Raw genomic sequence first — 21,999 nt, 5'->3', positions numbered from 1 at the left:
GGAAATATATTATTATAATATCCATCGTCTAAACTGAAACTATTTATAAATGGTAAAAAGGTTTGCATTATTCCATCAACGCATTTCACTCACATATTATTAAAAATTAATACTATATACAAGTGAGACCCTATTTGTGGACAGAGGAAGTATTAATTAGATGGTAAATCTGTAATCAGATTTCTATTATTTTAGTTTTCATCATTCTGTTTTTTATTTTTCAGATTTTAATGTGTTATGTATAAGTTATCATAATGATGAGCTTTAAGATAAGAATTAAGAATTGAGATTAAATCTAAGATAATATATTTAGCATTCTTGTTTGGTAGCAATGACAAAAATTAGGATAAAGATATAAAATGGCTAATTTAACCCAATAACATTAGTCCTATCTCAAATTTGTCCCTAGCTCATGTCATCGTTCATTTCTTTCCATTTTCTCTTAAATCCAATGTTTTAAAAATCGGATCGGCCGGTGAACCGGTGAGGCTACTGGTTCACGGTTCAACCGGTCCGACCGGTTCAATCACTGGTCGAACCGTTTTACCTTGCAAATACATATAATTAAATATATCCATACAAAGTATATTAAATTTAATGAGTGATAAATTATAATTAGTAATATATAACAAAAACATATACTATTAAACTTTGTATATAAATTAAATATGAAGATCATTTAAAATAAGTGAATGATAAAATTTAAATAATAACTAAATACATAAATTATTAATTAGAATAACTAAAAAAGTACAATATTTTTCATATATAAATAAATAAAATTTATATTAATTAAAAAATGTTTATATGGTGAAATAATATTATAGACAATATATAAAAATAAACATGAATTTTTAGTTAATTTGGATAAATATATACTATATTAGTATTATTAGTTAATACATAAATTAAACATGATTTATTAATAAGTTTGGAGTATTATTTAGTAAATATGGAGTAATAAACTATGTTAATAATATATAGTACAATATTAAATCTTAGATAAAATCTATTATTTATATACATTATACAAATAAAAGTAAAATTTAGTGAGAGATAGTTAATATTAAGCATATCACAACTAATAGTAATTATTTAAAAGTATAAAATTAAACACAAATTATTAATTTGTGTGGACAAAAAATTATAGGTTTAATGTATAACAATAATTAATGCTCATAATATTTCATTCAAGTACATGTGGTGGAGTGGTAGATATGTTGGTCTCTTGACTCATAGATCATGAGTTCAACTCCCACCAAACTCAAATTTTACAAAAATTTTAAAAATTTAGAAAACCGGTTTCCGGTTCCCGGCCAGACCGGTCCGGCCGGCCGGTTCCAGCGGTTCATGGCGGTTTGATGTGCTACTAGTTTTATAGTGCAAACCGGACCGGACTATGCACCGGTTCGCGGTCCGACCGGTCGAACCGGCCGGTCCGGTCCGGTTTTTAAAACATTGCTTAAATCCCATCGCAACACTCCTTCATTCTCCTCCTCTCTCCTCGACGAAATCTGCCGCCTCATCGACGGCAAGCCAGAGCCACAAACGGCGTCGCTTTCCAGAGTCGAGAAATGGATCGAAAACGACATAACACTATTCCGCCGCCGCCCCCGATGCGACAACACGGTCTTCCCCAACACTGACCCCTCCATCTTCACCGCCGCCAACTGCCCTAGACCGATCCGCACCGACGATCGCTATCTCTTCCACGAGGAGAGGAACATAGCATCCATAGAGAATCTGGTCAAATCCAAATCCAGGGCGATGACAATCTACGCGAATTTGAAGAAGATGAAGCAGCTATCTGATAGGGTTTTTAGTCTATCCAAGGAATGATTTGATTGAATTTGTAAAGAGAGAAAGAGAACAACCCTAGTTGAGGTTCTAAGGGGCGTTTTCACGGCAGAAGAGAGGCAGAAGAGAGAACGAGATTAATAATTTAATTCTTCGTTCTACTTGATAATAATAAAAGACTCCACGTATATTTATTAACCGCACATATTTATAAAAAGATCTCCTATAAACTAGGAAAGTAAATAACAAAAATCAAATTCTAACAACTATGGAAAGTAAATAAAATCATAACAACTAAATAATACTAAAATATAAATAAACTAAATAAATATACGGAGAGAATAAAATAGAATATCAGGTCTCTATCAACTCCCCCAAGGTTGAAAACCACCTTGCCCTCAAGGTGGAAGTCAGAAAAATAATCTTCCATCTCGTTGTCTTTGTTTGAATCTTCGTCTGCTAACAAAATTGTATCGTTTGGGACCGCAACAAGTGATGGAGAAATCATCTTTGGACATGAGATCTCTTCCGCAACTTCAGGGGCATAACAAATGATGACAACAATGATTTTTGGGCTATGAGATTTTGGAGGAAATTTGGTTTCCACCAAATCCATTGGCTCATCTAGCTTTTCAGATGATTCATCATCATTTTTACCGTCTCTTCGATGAAAGGATCAGACTTGACACTTGTTGTTGGCTCATCACTGTTTTTTGCAACAGGCTCGATAATAGAATCAGATGTGGCCTACTTTTTAGCTAAATATGCAACTCCCTCCATAATTCTGTTGAGAGGTTTATTCGTCTCGGCGAAGTAGATAGCATCCTCATCAAAGTTATGATAAACAACATCCAGAAATTCTTTCCATGAGGAATTAGGATTTGAGCGCCGATACTCGTCTTCCGTATGATGCTGGATTGTCAAAAAATAACCTCACAAAAAACAGACGATCAGCATCAGAGAACAAGTGATAATCAAAATATTCTTGAATATCAAAAATCCATCTCACGGGGTTAACACCAGAAAATCGAGGAGCAATAGGAGGGGAGTCTGACAGCAAAACAGACATGGTGGCAGAAAGGAAATCAATTGGAGGATGAAAACCTAATGAAAACACCAATTTGATAGGGTTTAGCCTATCGGAGGAATTATTTGAGTGAATTTGTAGAGAGAAAAAGAGAACAACCCTAGTTGAGGTTCTAGGGGGCGTTTTTTTCACGCCAAAAGAGAGAACGAGATTAATAATTTAATTCTTCATTCTACTTGATAATAATAAATGACTCTGCACATATTTACAAATATTTATAATAATATTAGTGGTACAAAAAGATCTCCTATAAACTAGGAATTTAAAATTAAAAAATGTAAAATTAAAAGAAAATAATGATCCTAACCACTATGGAAAGTAAATAAAACATAAATAAACTAAATAAATATACGGAGAGAATATTAGCTCCCTTCCGGAATAAAATAGAATATCAGGTCCCTATCACTATCTCTCTCCCGGAGCGCGCCTCGCCATCTCTTGAGGCGGAGTGCTAATCCGTCGGAGAGTTGATCGGCGGCGAGGCGAGATGGAAGTAGCTTCCCCAGATATTAGGGCTAGAAGAGTCGGGGATTTGTCACGATAAAAGATAATCTTTACCAAAAAAAAATTAAAGATAAAAGAAAATGAACTTTAGTAATTTCATATTTTAACTGGATGGATATGGTTCTGATAAATTAACACACCTGTTTTGGGCTGATATAAGAAAATGAACTAATTTTTTTAGGCCGACGGGCCGAGATGGGCCTAGATCATGGGCCTTATAAATAATTTATGTAATCATGGGCAATATAAACAGTAGACAATCAAGATAAATCAAGATAACTTATGTAATCAAGGTTTTATCTAAGCTACCAAACACCCCCTAAGTATAAAACTCGTACCTCCAATTTAAACTTTATGGATCCACCATTGTGCACAAGCTGCTATTCTAATTAAACGAGAGAAAAGATGGATTCATTGATTATTCAAAGTGGACAAATTACATGAGGTATGCTATATATATGGTTCTTTTAGTTGCCGAAATGATGGCTTAACCCCCTTCTTGCATGAAGAGTGGGAACATTTCAAATCAGATTTTGGAGGCCCAAATTAAAGATAATAAATTAGTCAATCGTGTTTTTGTTTTTTTACTATATTTTACAATAATTCATAAAGAAGAAGAAGAACATGGTTATCTCACATTTCTCACCCGCATTGGTGAGAGAAGTCGTTTCCAATCAAAAAATTTCAGCATAATTTGTTTGATTTCAATTTATACTTGTGTCACAAAGAATGATAGTAGTATATAGAAACCAGAAACACAATGTGATACTGATATTAAACCCTCAACTCAACATAGAAGATGTTAGCTACATCGACTCCTGCTGTAATTAGGCCAACAAAAGAGATTTTGCTGGTGGAATGAGAGCAACACCCTCCCTCTCTGCGCTCTGGTATTTTCTGTAGATCCCCCGCAGATTCCCCTCCGCCAACGTCGAATGGTACGTCGCCACCAGCTTAGCACATTCCCTAAACATCAACCATCATTTTATCATTCAACTCTATCATAACCAATAAACACAAACAAAAAAAAAATGCAAATAAGGACTCACATCAGCTGCTCTTCCAAGAACCCTGTGTGCTGCCTAAGTGCCTCGTTCCAAGCCGGGGCCGTGTTCAAGCTGCATCGCGCCACATAGACTGCTGAGGCAGCAATCATTGAAGGGCTGTACCTTATTGCAGTGCTGTAGTTCATCATTGCAACCTCAGCCAACATATATACCATATTCTCCACCTACATTATTCATCAAATTATTTCAGTTAGCTTCATTCCCCAACATTGATGAATCAATCATCAAATCATATTTGCTCTCACACTCACTTTTGCATCACTCATGGATGCTTTGATGAACCGGACAAGGAACACGTATGGAGTGGGGACTGTCAAGCTCCACTCAAGCTGTCCGAGGATCATCTTCTCCATACATAAGATTTGAGCAGAGGAGTATGTTTTGTCCGAGATGAACACCAGCTCATTCACCTCGGGCGCCCATATCTCCTCGTATTTTGAGGCTATCAGCATTGCCCCTAATCCCACCAACTGCAGCTCCTTCCTTGCAGTGATCTTCGATGCAAGATATCGATCCACCAGGTTGATGGTGAGGTAGAGGGTCTCTTGAGACAGCTCAAATTTGTTATGGACTTGAACCAGCCAATCAACCAGGATCGCTCTCATCTTCGCACTGATCTCAGGCTGTGAATCCATGTAGTCGCGAGCCCTGCCCTCGTGCTGCAGGCCGTTCGTTCGTTGCATTATTAAACCACACAACACAATCAAATTGCATTTAAATCAGTATCAACATACAACATACCTCAGCTGATTTGTAGAATTGGTAAATTTCATCAATGTATTCAACTACTGCTAAATGATTATTGGCATCTGCAGCATCAATGTCCACTTTCTGCTCCTTTGGTTTATTAGCAGCCTGTCCACATCACATCACATAACCAATGTCATTCAACCAATTTCATCATTGAATTGAGACAAACACAAATTATTATTTATACCAACCTTGCTCCTAGCAGAGAGTGTTGATGTAAGAGTTGGAGCCCTCTTTTTCAAGGGCTTCTCTTTCTCCACAACTTGTTCAGAATCAGGGCTAATTACTGTAATCACCTCCGGCTTTGGCTTCGGTGCAGCTTTCTTGTGAGGCACAGCTTTCTTGATTGGCTGAGCTCCATCCACCACATTGGCATTCGCTGCCAAACACTATTAAAGAGAGAAGAGAAGCCACACACCACAATCAAGAAATGTTTGTTCAAAAAATCCAAGGCACATTTTGTAATTTCAAGAAATGAAACCTTGTTATTCTCAGCAGCTGTAGCCTGCGCCTTAGCCAGTAATTGGGCACAGAAACTCCTGAGAAACATCAAAAACACTATCAAATAATGGAAAAAAAACCAAATCTCTACACTAGATTATAAGTAATCTTTAATAATAATACCTGGTAACAGGTCGAGAAACCTGTGGAAGCGGCTTGCCATCGACGCCGCGAATAGTGACCATGTTTCCTATATCACCAAGAGCGCGGCGATTCTTCCTCTCCGCCACCATATTTTTCTGCTTGTTAGCAACCGGAACTGCTGCCTCCACTCCTATAATCAACAAAATTATACTTCAATCAATAACATTTGCAATAATCCCTAAATGCCTTAAACCACGTTGCAATCCCTAATTTGTGGAATACCTCTGTTCTGCTGTTGAATCACCTGTCTTGACGCCATTCTTGAACAAATGAAAACTCCCTTGGAGAAATCTGAAACCCTCTTCTGCTTCTTCTTCCTCCTATAGTCTCTCACTGTAGGGGCACCGCCAAGCGAAGAAGCGAACAGGGAATTCAGAAAGTGGGAGACAATGACGCCTCTTTTAAGATGAAGTAGGCGCTCGTACACACCCCAACGGTCTTATTTTGCAATTGAATTTATGGCCGTCGATGGAAAGTGGATCCAACGGTATTAATTTAATTCCTAAAATGTCGAATGCTGTAGCCGTTGCGACGCTGAAAAGTTACCGTTATGATACCGGTGTGGGTTTATCGGTAAATATTTCATCCAGCGCGCCATCCACTATGCTAGGCTGTGCCACGTCTAATTATACAATTTTAATTTCTTTCCATAATATTCTCCTACTTTTAAATAATTAATATATCATTATCTCTTAAATTTTTTGTATAATTATATTAATTATATGAATAAATTAGATTTATAAATAAGGAAATACTGATTTGGATTCAGCACTAGTTTTAATAAATAGAATTACGTAAATGCTACTTTATATTTCACTTTCGCACATAAATGGTACCTGGTCTTTATTTTGGTACCTATTAATCACATTTCTAGTACTACCTGATAAGATTTTAACCTAAAATGCCCTCTAAACAAACGCATTTTTCCATTTATGCCATGAAAGGTATTTTGGGCATAAACAAAACTAGTACTAAAGGTGTTATTATAAGTAACTTCTTTCATTCTCCTCACTCTTTATACTATTACTATTAATTAATAATATTATTATTTTAATATTATATATTAATAATTAATTTATTTTTTAATATCATTAAAATATAATAATTATATTTAATTATTATAATAATGTTATTGTTTGTAGTAGTAATTAATAAATAATTATATATAATTATTTAAATTTTGAATCATATAATATTATATCTATAATAATAACAATAATTATTATTATTATTATTATTATTATTTATATTAAACTAATCAATATAGTCTTAATAAAAAATTAAAACTGTGAATTGTATTGATAATGATATAAAGAGTTGAATAATTTTAGTTAGGTGTTTCAACCCTAAAATGAGTATAAAATACTCCCTCCGTCCCACTTTAGGAGTCCCGGTTGAGTTCGGCACGGGTTTTAAAATATGTAAATGAAAGTTGGTGAAAAAAGAATGTGAAATGTGGGTCCTACTTTTTTATATTAGTTTTATAATAAAATGTGAGTGAAAAAAACTTAGTGGAATGTGGAGCCTAATACCATTTATGAAATATTCCAACCGGGACTCCTAAAGTGGGACACCTAAAAATTGTAAACCGGGACTCCTAAAGTGGGACGGAGGGAGTAATTTAATAAAAAATATTCAGTTGATTTAATTACTTTAAATAATTAATTTAGTTAGGTGTTTTGTTCTTGATTTATATTATGAATACAATTAGATGTATGTATAAAACACTAAAAAGAAAGAAGATAAAAGAAAAAAGAGGAAACATAAACTAAGGAGAAAAAAGAAAGAAGAAAGGAAGATAAAATACTAAGAAAGAATAAAATGAAGAAAAAAGAAAGAAGAAGAAACTAAAGAAGAAAAAAAGAAATAAGAAAGGAAGAAAACAAATTACATATTTGGTTCTATTTAATTGAAATTTCCAAAAATATCCTCTATAATAAAAAAATCTCATATTTGGTAACCAGGGTTATTTTTGTCATGGGGTACCAAAAACGTTATAAAATAAAGATCAGGTACCATTCATGTACAAAAGTGAAAGATTAGGTATCATTTATGTAGTTCACTCTAATAAATAAAGGGAAAAGTATAAGAGAGAGAAAGAAAGGTAGTGAAAATAATGTTAGTGGAGAGTGTGGTCCGCATTATTATTATAATAATATAAGTGTTAATAGTAATAATATATGTTATAAATAAAGTGATATATAGGGGTAGTACGTTGTTTGAATTTGTCAAAATTAATTCAAACATTAAATCATATTACAAGCATTATTTGTTTGTAAATAAATGAGCTTTAATATTTTATAATTTTACTTTTGAATTTAACTGCTTGAGTTTACTAATTTTTCTTTAATATTAAATTTTTTTGATTAAAGCAAACGTATATTTGCCGGAAGTGCCAGCATGTCAAAAGGCAAGTGTATTAAAACGACGTCGTCTGAATAGAAGAAAGTAATTACTCCCTATATCCACGATTACAAGTTCGCATTTGGCATGACACGAGATGTACTCCCTCCGTCCAAACTAAGATAATATTTCTATTTTTTAATATTTCTATTTTTTGTAACTTTCCCTATCCAATTAAAACATCAAATCATTTTTTTTCTTCTATTGAATATTCAAATCTTTTTCTCTCTCCAATGACTACATTAACCAACATCTCCTAAAATTTCGTGCCGACTATGAAATGTATCATCTTAGTCAGGACGGAGGGAGTAATAGAACGTGGGTAAAAAAAAAAAGTGGAGTTCTACTTTTATAGTCCTAATAAACAGTAAATAGTAGTTAAAGTATAGAGAAAGTAAAGTAAGAGAGAGAAAAATATAGATTAGAGTCTCTTTTACATTATTTTCTTTCTTACTTTACTTTTTTTCTCCACCTTTACTATTTATTACTCCCTCCGTCTCATAAGAATATGGTAAAGTAAGAGAGAGAAAAATATAGATTAGAGTCTCTTATACATTATTTTCTTTCTTACTTTACTTTTTTTCCATCTTAACTATTTATTACAATCTCCGTCTCATAAGAATATGCACTTTGGGTTGAGTATGAGTTTTAATGTACAGTTGATAAATTAAGAGAGATATAGAAAGAAAAAGTAATTAAAGTATTGTTAGTGGTGAATGTGTCAACCTCAATAGAAGGAAAAAGAGTTTCCAAAATTGAAAAATGCATATTCTTATGGAACAGACTAAAATGAAAGAGTGTATATTTTTCTGGGACGGATGGAGGAAGTATCATTTTACAAAACGAGTGTGAAAAATAAATGTGTCATCTTCCAATACCAAAAGTAGTAAAAAAACAAATGAGATATTTATTAATAGACGAAAAAATGGCAAATGGGACGTTTATTGGAGAACGAAGGAATAGTTCATAAATACACTAATTTTATTAGTGGACGAATGAAAATAATAAAATGGGACGTTTATTAGTAGATGGAGGAAGTAGTTTTATGAATATTCTAGGAATCCGAAGTTCACTTTAATCAACATCTTCCATTGTTAATGAGTATTCAATTGTTATAAATTATGATTTCACTTGTAATTGTCTTTATATATATTTTTTTTTACAACTTAAACGGCTACAAATATTATCAACATAAGATATCAAATCATTGGTGTAAAAATTCGTTTTTGACAGCTCTTTACATAACATATGCAACACAAACAAGCCAAGCCCTAATGTGATTACAAACTATACACAAATATAATGAACAGATGAACACAAATGCAGATTAACAAACAGCTCATTGATTAGCCATGAAAAAAAATAGGTTATTACAACAAATGACTTAGGCAAACCTAAAAATCATGCCTAGAACAAATGCAACTACAAATCGAAGCCAAATATTAGACTTGCAAAACCACAACATATCATCACCACACACCCAAAAAAAACAGCACACTTGAAAAAACTACTATCATTAGTCGAACGCTAAGAAGAAGTCAGTCTTTACAGCAGAGCATCGTCGTCTGGACCAGCAAGAAACACCTGCCATTATGTAATCTACGTTTAGAAGGACATATTTGCAGAAGCAACGAGCATGGAGTAAAACACGATGATACTTACATTGCAGTCGAGAGCATATTTTCTGGCATAGGTTAGGGCTCCATTTCGTTCACGCTCTGAATCAAAAACAAGCACGAACGATTGCCCCTTGCGTGCTTGCCAGAAAAGGGATTTCGCAGCAGAGTTGCCGCCTCCTCTGAATCCACATAGCTGGAAATACATCATAGTTAGTTCTCTTATGCTTACGTTTTGCATGTTTTTGTTGAAAGAATTTCTCAAAACAGTATTGTGCATTTAATTTGGAACTGTAGATACAGAAGTAAAGAATAAAGATGAACGAAGATGGACGTGTTTGATGATAGTAGTAACTATTCTTTCCTAATACCTGCATAGATTTAGAGTAGGAATCCCTGGCCTTGGTGATCCATCCTCTGCTTAGCTTGATCCTTGTTTTCCCAATATGAAACAAATGCACCGAATGTGACGAATAGTTCCTTCCGTTCATTTGGGAGATAACTACCTGTAACATTGTAATTGTAAGGATCACACAACGCAATCAACTGGCATTTAGTCATTTATTTGCTTGTTCCAAACTGTAGAGAGGATGGATTGACATACATTGAAGTCGAGGCTTGGTTTCCGCGAAAGTGTATCTATATAAGCTCCCAAGTCTGAGGCTGTAAAGATAAAACAGAGAATATGACTCAAACCTGCTCACTCTACCAGAAAACAAACACGAGTTTCTGTACGTTCCAATTCAGTAATTAGGCCAGTGTTATATAAACTGATAATGTGATACTGAATTGTTTGAGGCTATTTAGAAGAGAAAGATTGTACTGTTAAGGTGTGTGAATCACACACACAAGTGGGACAACCAGACAAAAAATACGGGTCCAATTAAGTGAGACGGAGGGAGTATTTCTTATCATACATAACTGACTCCTTATAGTTCACCAACCTTGCTCAATAGCACCATCAGTTGTCAACGTGACCTTTAGGCCGTTTGATGCTATATCAGCTTGCAGAACTCGCCCTACATCAATTGGCTCGGGAGCATAAACACACTTGTTAGCACCTGGTACCAGAAAAGAAACCACCCTAGTAAGAAATCGGAGGAGCTGCACACAATCTTGTGACTTAGGAATCGTGTGGAATCTTGTGACAGTTACATATGCTAATTAGGAAACTATACCCAAAATAGGTTCCCTGCGGCTGCATTGAGATGACAATCGATACCACTGGATCAAGCATTTTGCAAGCTCTACTGCTTCATCTGAACAGGACTGAATCCTTAGAATAGAACCTAACTTCTCAGAGCCACTTATCTCATAAAGCCGGGGTGAATTATCCTCAGATTTCATGCTCATTTCCAGCTGTACAAGTTCGGGGATATAATTCAAAAAGTGCTGCTGATCAAAATGTTAGAACAGTGAGGTGGAAAAGCAGATAAGTAGCACACCTCGTTTTGCAGCTTAATTGAAACTGTGCACTTCTGTCTAATTTGAAGTCTTAGTTCCCGAAGTTCACTCTCCATATCCGCAACCTTCCGAATAACGACAACAATGGAGTTCAAGAAGTGTAAAGCTTACCACTATGAAAATGTACAAGACAAAAAAAATTTGCATGCACCTTTCTTGGTTGATGCATTAGTCTTATTCTTCTGGCCTCTTGAACCTCTTCAATTAGTTCCTCCAACTCCTTTACAGGTATTACCATATTATGCTTTTGTGGTGAAATTGAACGGAAAAAGTAACATGTCGAACACAGGGTCGATGTAAAATGGTAGATACAGATCAGGTGAAGTGAAGTTACCTGTTGCTTGCCTGAACTTTGATTTCTTTCTTGTTCCTCAAGGGCCTCTCCAATTCTTTGAACAACTGCCCTCGCGCTTTCTATTTCAGCACAGCCAAAAGATTTTTCTTGGTTGACCAATTTTTTAGCATCTTCAGAAGCCTGCAGAATAGAAGCAAATTAGTAAGATTTATTTGCATTTAGAAGAATACAAGGAGAGAAAGAGATAAGTAGCAAAACCTGCTTGAGAAAATTCACTAGCTTCTTCACTTCAAATTTCTCTTGAATAAGCTCTCCTTCTTTCTGAGTTAATTGAACTGCCAAAGCCTCCACCTGGGAAAGATATAAGGCAACATGCATTCAAAGGTAACTCAAACTTCTAAAGGCAAGCAAAAGAAAGGCATAACATAACTCCAGAAACTAACCATAGAGATGGCTTTTTCGACGTCTTCTTTGTTCTGACCAGCTAATCTTCCTTTCAAACATTCCAATGCATCCCTAAGCTTCTTCAAAAGCACGTGTCCATCCAAAGATGCAACCTCCTTAAGTTTGGCCTGGAATCAAGACCAACGTTGGTGCTATCATTTAGGGACATCATTTCTTAAAATTCCAAACAAGAAGAAAATGATATTGTTATAACATATTGTTTTATAAACAAAAATGAAACTTTACTGATTTCAAACTGCTACAACGATGCAAAATCGAGTGGTAGGTCTTAGAAAACAAACCTCCTCTGACATCTTCGCTGCTGCAGCCAAGTTCTTGTCGAATTTGCTTGCTAGGTCGCGGACAGATAAACGCCTGTGCTGTTCAGTTAGCTGGCTAATTTCCTGAACAACAACCTCCTTCAGCGGGGGACCTTTGCTGTCCTCTTTGATCTCCTCTAGAATTTCATTATTTGGCCCTAACTTGTATTTAGGGAACTGATTAGTCTGAAAGCTGACATCTGCTGATACCGTCCAAACTGCCTGGACCTCATCTCCAAAATCTGGACTAACCCTCGTCATAATTGCCTCAATTCTATCTCTGCAAGAGAAGCTATTCATGAGCAAAACATTAAGAAGTCCAACCAAGATCAGATCTTTACTTTTGAATCTGATACAAATGTAGTATAAAATCTACAAAAAAACTATGAAAACCACACATACTTGAAAATAAATTTAAGCCTTACAATGTAGCTTAATTTCAGTTGATGCATGCATTAATCAGCGTAACAATATTATTAAATAAATACTAGTACAACAAAACAAGCTTACACAATAAGGGAAGATTGAAATAAGAAAAGAATGCTGAATAATAAAAAAAAGTAAGGCTACAGGCAAACTGGGAAAGGGGAGATTTATTAGACCAGAACAAGAATTGAAGGAGAGAAACCTTATCATGATAGCAGTGAAAAGTAGGCCATGAACTGCAACTAAAAGAAATAGTAGAGGCTTTGAAATAGAGACAACAGGAGAGTCATACTCATAATAAATGCAGAAAAAAACAGAGTAAAGAATTAACATACACAGAGAGCTTACTTCTTCCAGCCAGAATATTCTATCTTCACACATCAATTTCATCTATTCACAAGTTTTCAGAAAATACTTTTAATGCAGATGTTGGTTGATTCCAATTATTCAACAAAAATAGCATTACACTTATTATTAGCAAAAAAACTATGAAATTAGCTAGAAAGAAATGGTGAACTTGCAATTTAAAGAGATCACAATTTAACAGTATTTTACAATCTTGCTTTCTGATTTCGATACTAGATAACACATACCAAAAAAAGGCCAAAATATTCACATTATCACAAAATTCACAACAAAAAGTTACCACATTTCCTGAAAATCAGAGCAAAAATCAGCATCAGAATATAAAAAAAATGAACTTGAAAGCTTTCTGATTCAGTACTAGAGGAATGAAGTTTAGAAAATGGTACTTACAGAAGAATATAAGACGAGAAGTGAGAGGAGAATCAGAAGAGGAAGAGATCGAACATGTTGGATGAAGTTTACAGTTGTGTTTCCTCAAGAACTCAATTTCTAAAGAACTGGACAGAAAAAAGGGGGTGGGGTGGGAAATATGATGTGAACAACTGAGTCGAAGAAGCATCAGAAAGAAATGGATGTCTCCTTTTTCAAAGCAAATTGAAAAGGAAAAGCTCCTCACCCCTGCCACACCTTTTTCACTCACTCCACTCTTAACTGCAGAAATTTAAAAAGTACAAGTGCTTAATCTCGTAACAGTTTCTCAAGCAATCACAAAATTAGAGATACTATTTCGTCAGATTTTTATGGAAGTAAATTAAATTGAGCAGTGACAAATGAAAATTGAGTTGAAAAGGGAAAGAGAATAGTGGAAGAAGCAGTTTGGGAGTGGCTGTATCAAGAAATTTCACATGTCGGACTTACCTGTAAAAAGAAAATGCTGTCTGAAAATGATGATTGTAGTTTTCAGTTAAAAGAATCAAGAGTAAAAATAAGGATTTATTCATCCAATACTCCCACGCGCTGTCCCCACTCGCTTTGATTTCGACTTTACAGCGTGCGTTGCGCAATTATCGATGGCGCGTGGGATACGCGCGAGTGGAATTGGGCAGGATATTTTTGGCGGGCCGCATTTTGCGGGTCGGGTCGATTGTCCTGGTTTTGAGCTTTTTCGGCTGACCTAACAGATGCCCCCTGCGGCACGTGACTGGGCACGTGAACCTCTCTCAGTATCCAATATTTCTTCTGTTTATTTTCTTCTGTTTATTTTCTTCCCTCGTTCCAATAGCATGGATGCGTTTCTTTTTTAATGTAATTTAAGAAAAGTTATATTAAGTGAAATGAAAAAGGTAGAGAAATAAAGATAGAAAGTAAATTAAATAACAAAAAATATGTTGACTTTTACTAAAAAGAAAAATGACTCTACTACTATGGAATATATGAAAATGGCAAAATGACTCAACTACTATGGAACGAAGGGAATGATAGTTAAACTTTTTGTTAAATCATTTTAATTTTTAGCAAAAAAAATATTTTCTTATATTTTATTTTATTTTTTCTTCTTTATTACTTTATATTCTTTACAACGTTATTCTATCTCTATAGGACCTTCTAAATACTTACTATTTCCTAATTTTCATACTAATTTTTAGAATACTAATTTTTTTATAAAATGATAAAAAAAAGTGAATTTTAAATTTAGTCCCTTTAAAATGCACTTTATACATTTTATATTCCTGAATTAAGAAAAAATATCATTACAACTCTATGCATTTGAAAAAATTGATGTCAATTCAGTTCATCGAATGATATTATATAAAATTGTATTTAATCACATTTACACAATACTGAAATATTGAATTTCAATCGAATGATATTATATAAAATTGTACTTAAATCACATTATAGTCATATAGGGAGATATTTATTGAGGAGCACATTATATAATTTTGATATTTTAAAGTACGAAAATTTAATTGTCATATACTACCTCCGTCAGCGAATAAAAGTCCCGTTTTTCTATTTTAGTCCATCCGCAAATAAGAGTCCCGGTTCACTTTTATCATAAATGATAATAGAGTCTCACCTTCCACTAACTCATTCCACTCACATTTCATTTAAAACTAATATATACAAGTGAGAACCATATTCCACTAACTTTTTTCTACTCATTTTTCTTAACATTTCTTTAAACGCGTGTCGCTCATAAATGAGACTTCTAATGGCGGACAGATGGAGTAGATCACGTGAAAAAAGGAACAGAGAGTGAAAAGAGCGGATATGACTAGAGGAGAGAATGGGAGAAAAAAAAAAGTCTTTTATGCCATTTTTAGAATTTAAAGGTAAATTTTGAAATTAAGGAATTTAAAGGATTTTTTTTATTCAGAGACTTGTGATGATATTTTTCTTAATTCAATAACTTAAAAATACAAATTATATTTTTCAAGGATCAAATTTGATGTTGACTCATGAAAAAGTTGCCAATTACATTTGGGCACAATCTTAAGAAATCTAATACTGTAGCTTGTATAAAGAAAGAGTCTTCTTTATTTTTTTTATTATATAAAGTAATTATAAATAAATTATGATACTATAGAGTAATACTAAAATTTTTAATGAACAAACAAATTAGAGAAATATGCATATTTTTATTGAATGAAAAAATACACTTATTTCTATGGAACTTATTTGGATCAAATACTCTCAATTTGTGAGGGGTTGTATAACTTTTTGTTTGGAAATAGTTCCACTGACCCATGGTCCAAAAATATTACTATATGACATAAAAGTATTTTATTTGACGTGGAGTAATTAATGCCAGGGTGGTTGATAGTATTAGACAAAATTATACAGTAAGAAAGGGATTTTTTTTCAAAGAAAATAGAAAGAAATGGAGATTTGATACCAAATTAAAGACGTATGCTAAGAGAATAACTGGTATCTTCTCACAATCAAATTAGGTACTCCATCAAACAAGAATAACATAGTTTGAAACTATAATTTAAAAGAAAAGGAAAAAAAAAATGTTTCCCCCTTCTCACCCCTTGGGATCACAAATTAAGTAGGTACGATGGATGGATTTGCAATAAAAATAGTTATAAATTTGAATATGATTAGTACTAACTTATAGGTTGTAGTGTGTATTATTTGTGATTTGCATGATGTTTAAGCGATGAAGTTTATAAATTAAAATGAAAAATTGCAGTCCAAATATGTCATCTTTACAATTAACTAATGCATGAAAGCACTCTTAATTAATAGCCATAATTGGTTTGCCACAATGATATTTTTTAATGACAAGTCTTATTAATTAAATCAAGCTGGAGACAACCACTTTTTGTGGCTTTGGGTCCTATCTTACAATCATTAATCTTCATTAAAAAGGTTTTAGTGCTTCTAAATGAAAAGTCATTTTGGTCTCGCAAAATATTAATCATCCACCTCCTCAATGTATACGAATGAATACATATCTATGAATCAAGGGATGCATTCAAGTGTTAATAAGACTTGGTACATTTTAAACGAAATAGATATGAAGTAACTTTAAATCTTCGAGCCAACTATCTGATTATTCGATGCGCTTACAAATCATCACATGAAATAGTCAGTGGATTAAATCAATTGTCTTACCCTTCTAGATGATTACAAATTAGCAAAGAAAATAATTACTTACAAATCAGCATATGAAACAGTCATTAGGTTAGATCAATTGCTTATCCTTTTAGGTGCTTAGAAAACAACACAGAATCATTGGGTATACCGGGAGGATACACTTGTTCTAACTTCCAAATACTTTATCTGTCCCTTAAAAATAGAAACTCGTTCCTTTTTAGTCTTGTCCCCTAAAAATAAAAACTTTATATTTAAGGAAATATCTTTCTCTCTAATTAAGGTGAAATCTATTTTTCACTAACACACTAGTCTTTCTACCTCTCTGTTTTTTTTTCAATTTTGCATTAAAACTCGTGCCGTTTCAAAAATTCTTATTTTTAGGAGACAGGGAGAGGAGGAGTATCCGAGTATATAAATAACTATGTGTGTTTGTGAGCGCACGAATAGTGAACATTCTTAATAGAATTACACTCTTTTTCAAGTGAATCATATACATTGCATAGAAAAGGATACTCTATTAATTATTGACCTAAATTTAGGATCCAACCAAACCACCATTAGGTGCTTATATTTATTTATAGTACTATATTTTAACAAATTTTCTCTGAGAGTATCATGAAGTCTACCTAATGGCCAAATAAAGGAATGTGATGCGATGTTTCTAATGATGATTGAAGGATAAACTTTCGCTAATGAACAAAGCTTTCCTAAAACTTTAGATATTGTTTACAACAAATGTGGGGCTGCTAACACTTGATTGAAAAAATTATTAATTAGAGTGTAAGTTGGATATATATGAATAGTACTCCATAAATAATTGTACCACGTAAATTGGAGTATCTATATAATTATTTCCTCGATATATAATTTGTTATGTTATACTATCAAATTTCGCAGCACATAATATAGACTATTGCAGTACTTACAGAGCAAATTTTAATGGTTTAAATGATTAGTTGAAAATGAATTTGATGATATGACGTTGGAATCTTTAGGTGAATGAGAAATGTTAACATCAAGTTTGTTATTGATTAATTGCTGTTGCGTTAAGAAAATACATAGGTCAGTATTAAGAGCAATGATTTAAACTGATTTTGAAATCACTAAAAAAACAAAACACAAAAATCAATCTAATCCATTTCTAAATTAAGAGGTATTCTAAAATACGCTTTACGTAAATTTATTTTATCTCTTATTATAATTTTGACAACTGACGGGTGGTACAAAAGTGGAATCTTATCTTATAATATAAAAACAACAATTTAGTGGATTATGGAATTAATACCTTTCCATCTTGGTTAATAAATGAGAAGTTCGTATACTTTTCTTGAACTGAATGTTTCACTTTAAATATTGAAGATAGATTTGAGTTTATACTAATGAAGGGTCCGTTCTTGCGCAATTTCCTTATAAAGTTAAAAACAGTGAGAACTATCAACTAATATGCTAACATTAGATCTAAATGTATCGAGCTATTGATTTATGGGTACAATTAGTTGTATTGATATAGCGATTGGTTAAATAAAATACCCCGTCAATTACTAGTACTATAATTGAATTAAATCGTATTCTTTTTTCCGCCATCTTTATTATATTTGAGTCATTTTCCTTTTAATAAAAAACAACCAAGTACAGTATAATTAAATTTATATATTATACTATATAAAATATTAAATAATTTATCTATTTTATATGAATAATATAACAAAATATGAAGGCAAAGAATTAATGTGCCATATGAAAAATAAGCAAATAATAATAATAATAACAATAATATTCAATGGGTGAACAAAACCAATATGAATCCAATCCGAATTTATCGTGTAATCTGGTCGATTAATAATGATATGAACACTATAAGGTTTTAACACTAATATTAATTTCGTATGTGTTCATAAAAATTGTCAACTCCACAAGTAAGGAGATAAATGATGGGTTTGGATCTCCTACTGTGGCTGATTGTACAACAGGAGATGTTATTTATTTCTCACATTCATAATATTTTATTAACAAATTAATATTTATTTTATGATTAAATTATTATGCTATGAAAAATACCTGCTGCGCAATTAGCCAGAAAGGAGGATCCAAACCCTATTAATGATTGGATCTTCTACATAGAAAATTTAGAATGGGTTTACGTGCATGGATTAATATATAAGGATTCTTATTTGAACAATACCCATTTGTGATGCTCATTTTTTACTTTTCTAGCACTTTTATTGCAATTTGCAAACTTTAAGAAATAATAATAACACGACGGAAATAACTCACACAAAAAAGGTCTACTCGAACGTGATACACAATTATATTGCATAAAGAAACTAAAATATCAGAATTGGAATCGTCTAATTTCCTCGTAAATCCTTAAAGAATTAAGTTTGTGAGAATTATTTCCAAATCAATCACTTCAAAAATAATTCTCTCATACTAGTATTTAGTAATCATTATGTATTTCCTTTGTTACAGCCAATGACTCACTTTCATTTTTTCATTCGTCTCAATTAAGATAATTCCTTACTTATTTTAAAAATAGTAAAAATATTTAAATATTTTCTCTCCTTTACTTTTTTTCATCTTTTTTACAGTATTTCTTAAGAATGAACTTCAAAATTAGTCTCTGAAAAATTAAAATTCACTTTTTAAACACCTAATAACATTTTCTCTTTTTCTTTAAACTTTTTAAAATAAGATTATATAAAACTTTATACCGCCCAAGAAATAATCACGACAGAAAGGAAATACACCTTTATTTAAGAAACGTTACTTTTTTTTACATATCCATTGAGAGAGTTTGGAGAAAAAAATAAAGTACTACTAGTACTAATATTAAGGCTGGGCGTCAATGAAGAGGATGAGGGCCCATGTATACTTTCTTGACCCATGCCCATACAACTCATCTAGATAGACCAGTTTCAAAATTTAAATAGTTGTATATTTAGTTACACTTTAATTATAACCTATAAATTCTTGAAAACGTTGAAGATATCACGTGGGTAGGGCCCAAATAAAAAGGTTATGTTTAGTGGGCCCGGGTTGAACCGTTAATTTGGTTGGGTGGATCCGGATTTTAATTCGTTACCACCGATGTTAAAATATTCCACTACCCAACGATGGAGACCATTTACCATCTATTCATATTAGATATTTAAATAAAATTAAACTATAACAAATATAAAAATCACGAATAGTGCTATCCAATTTGGAATTAATTTGTTTAACTTATTTAATCCTTACCTAACTTATTTTAATCCTCATCAATTGTGTTGTGTCCAATTTCCACACTTATTAAATCATATGGTATAATTGGTATTCACATGGTTAACTGCCACCCTAATTTATTTCCTTTTAATTGAAAAAAAATTAAGTATTACGTAACAGCTAAGTCTAAGGTCTAAAAAGTCTTGCCTTTTGCATATGATCATTGTCACGAGAATTACAAAAGATAAATTTTTAAAACTATATATTGGTCTCATATTGCATGTCATGATTTAGTATAACATTATAGCAAGCGTGATGCACGAAAAAGAATAATAATATGAAACGTAAATTGCATCATGTGACTGCGATACGGTCTACTGACTATTATTGCATATTGAATTAGATTGGATTAGATTGGTTTCCTAGTTTTTATTTTTTTTATATATCTATGTTGTTTTTTTATGCACAAGTGTCTTAATCGCAATAATTCGAATATGAGCAACTGTGAATGAGCTGAATGAAATAGAAATTAAACAGCCCCCCCTTTTACACGCACGTACAAAAGTCTACAAAATATAATTTATAATTATGAAATATGGGAAATAAAATTATAAAGGTTAATTTATCAAATAGTTAACTATTTAATGGTTCATATATTTGTGTAGCATGAAACTTATAATACTTCTTCCGTCCTATTATAAATGACAATTATTTTTTGGCATGAAATTTTATATAGCGTTGTTTTGTGAGTTAATGAGAAGAATAAAAAAGAAAAATAAAAAAATAAAAATAATATTATTTTTATTTTAGAATATTTTTATTTTTAATAGGATAATTTGAAAATTAAAATATTTTATTTTTAATGGAATAGACTATTTATTTGCCTTAAACGAGTATATAAAGAATCTGTAGATTTATTTGTTTAGTCTATGAATTGGAGGAAGCAATTTGTTTTGTCCACTTGTGAGCATATAAAAGACGAGGACAATTAGAAAAGGATGAGGAGGCAGCCAGACAAGCTATGATTACATTCCTCCACACCCAACTTAAAATAAGAAAAAAGTGCCATATATTCATGAAACTGTAATACAGTAAGTGATTTATGTAAAGAAAAATAAACAGTCTTCATTCGATCGGCTTTGTAAAGTTTCTATTAATCTCCCCATATTTTGTTCGATCATACTGAATTGACTTTTCTAAAATGCCTATTGCTACTTTATTGTTACGGAATAATCTGAATATTATAATGGTGGTAGGTTCAATTCCACTATAAGTTATTAAGCCACAAGAATTCTGTTAAAACACTTTTGATAGGACAACATTATTTTACTTCTTGTTTTTCCATGTTACTAGATTAATCTTTTGGTAAAGATAAACTATACGTGCTTGTTTAGTAGATTAGATAAAGCAAATATATATTAGTTACATGTGCTTATTTAACTATTTAGTGGAGTAGATAAGGTGAGATCTATACTGGGCACTTAGACCATCTCCAACCATTACACTAAACTCAAACCTATTTTAGTGTAAATATTATACTAAATATTGATTTTACTCCAACCATTTACATTAAATTTAAACCAAAAAGAATATTCTCCACTCACTTACTTTTTATATTTTTGCAATCATATCTATATATTTTATCTAAATTGCACACTAACCCCATAGCAATTTGTCAATAACTTTGATTAAATTAAATTATACTATTAAATAACATAATAAGACTTATTAATTAATATGACTATATATAAAATTTATTATTTATTACATAAATATAATATAATTAAAAAATGTGTAATTTTAATTATTAATCTTTCTATTTTTTTTTCATATTTAGCTTATTAATATAACTTTTAAGTTTATTGTATCTTCTTAATCTTATTTTATTTAGGTCACGTTTCTTTTTATGCATATTTTTATTTTGATTAGGTTGTGTCTTTATATTTTTATATTTTTAATCATATTTTAGATTTTTAGTCTTTGCTTTTGAATTAATTTTATAAAAAAAACGTGTATAAAGAAATGGGCCAGCCCACTAATCAATAATTAAATAACATTAATAGAATTA

At 32.2% G+C, this 21,999-nt stretch overlaps 2 protein-coding genes across 2 annotated transcripts; both read right to left on the bottom strand.

Moving 5' to 3' along the window:
• Positions 1-4,021: 4,021 nt before the first annotated feature.
• On the bottom strand, positions 4,022-6,233 carry LOC125193054 (G2/mitotic-specific cyclin-1-like). Its single transcript, XM_048090759.1, has 8 exons — positions 6,073-6,233; positions 5,830-5,980; positions 5,687-5,744; positions 5,397-5,594; positions 5,197-5,310; positions 4,707-5,114; positions 4,438-4,619; positions 4,022-4,354 (listed from the first exon to the last, which is right to left on the bottom strand). Exons 1-8 carry the CDS (start codon positions 6,107-6,109, stop codon positions 4,216-4,218), a joined length of 1,287 nt encoding a protein of 428 aa, XP_047946716.1. The 5' UTR covers positions 6,110-6,233; the 3' UTR covers positions 4,022-4,215.
• A 3,345-nt stretch (positions 6,234-9,578) lies between these two features.
• Positions 9,579-13,742, bottom strand: LOC125191649 (stomatal closure-related actin-binding protein 1). Its single transcript, XM_048089045.1, has 13 exons — positions 13,575-13,742; positions 12,375-12,672; positions 12,072-12,200; positions 11,887-11,979; positions 11,668-11,808; positions 11,485-11,553; positions 11,315-11,398; positions 11,048-11,228; positions 10,814-10,930; positions 10,474-10,532; positions 10,241-10,375; positions 9,916-10,065; positions 9,579-9,837 (listed from the first exon to the last, which is right to left on the bottom strand). Exons 2-13 carry the CDS (start codon positions 12,651-12,653, stop codon positions 9,799-9,801), a joined length of 1,476 nt encoding a protein of 491 aa, XP_047945002.1. The 5' UTR covers positions 12,654-12,672; positions 13,575-13,742; the 3' UTR covers positions 9,579-9,798.
• Between the last annotated feature and the right edge of the window lie 8,257 nt (positions 13,743-21,999).

This window comes from Salvia hispanica, chromosome 6, assembly GCF_023119035.1.
Source record: "Salvia hispanica cultivar TCC Black 2014 chromosome 6, UniMelb_Shisp_WGS_1.0, whole genome shotgun sequence".
Taxonomy (NCBI): domain Eukaryota; kingdom Viridiplantae; phylum Streptophyta; class Magnoliopsida; order Lamiales; family Lamiaceae; genus Salvia; species Salvia hispanica.
Note: the sequence above shows the minus strand (reverse complement) of the source record. Positions and strands in the feature narration are given on the sequence as shown.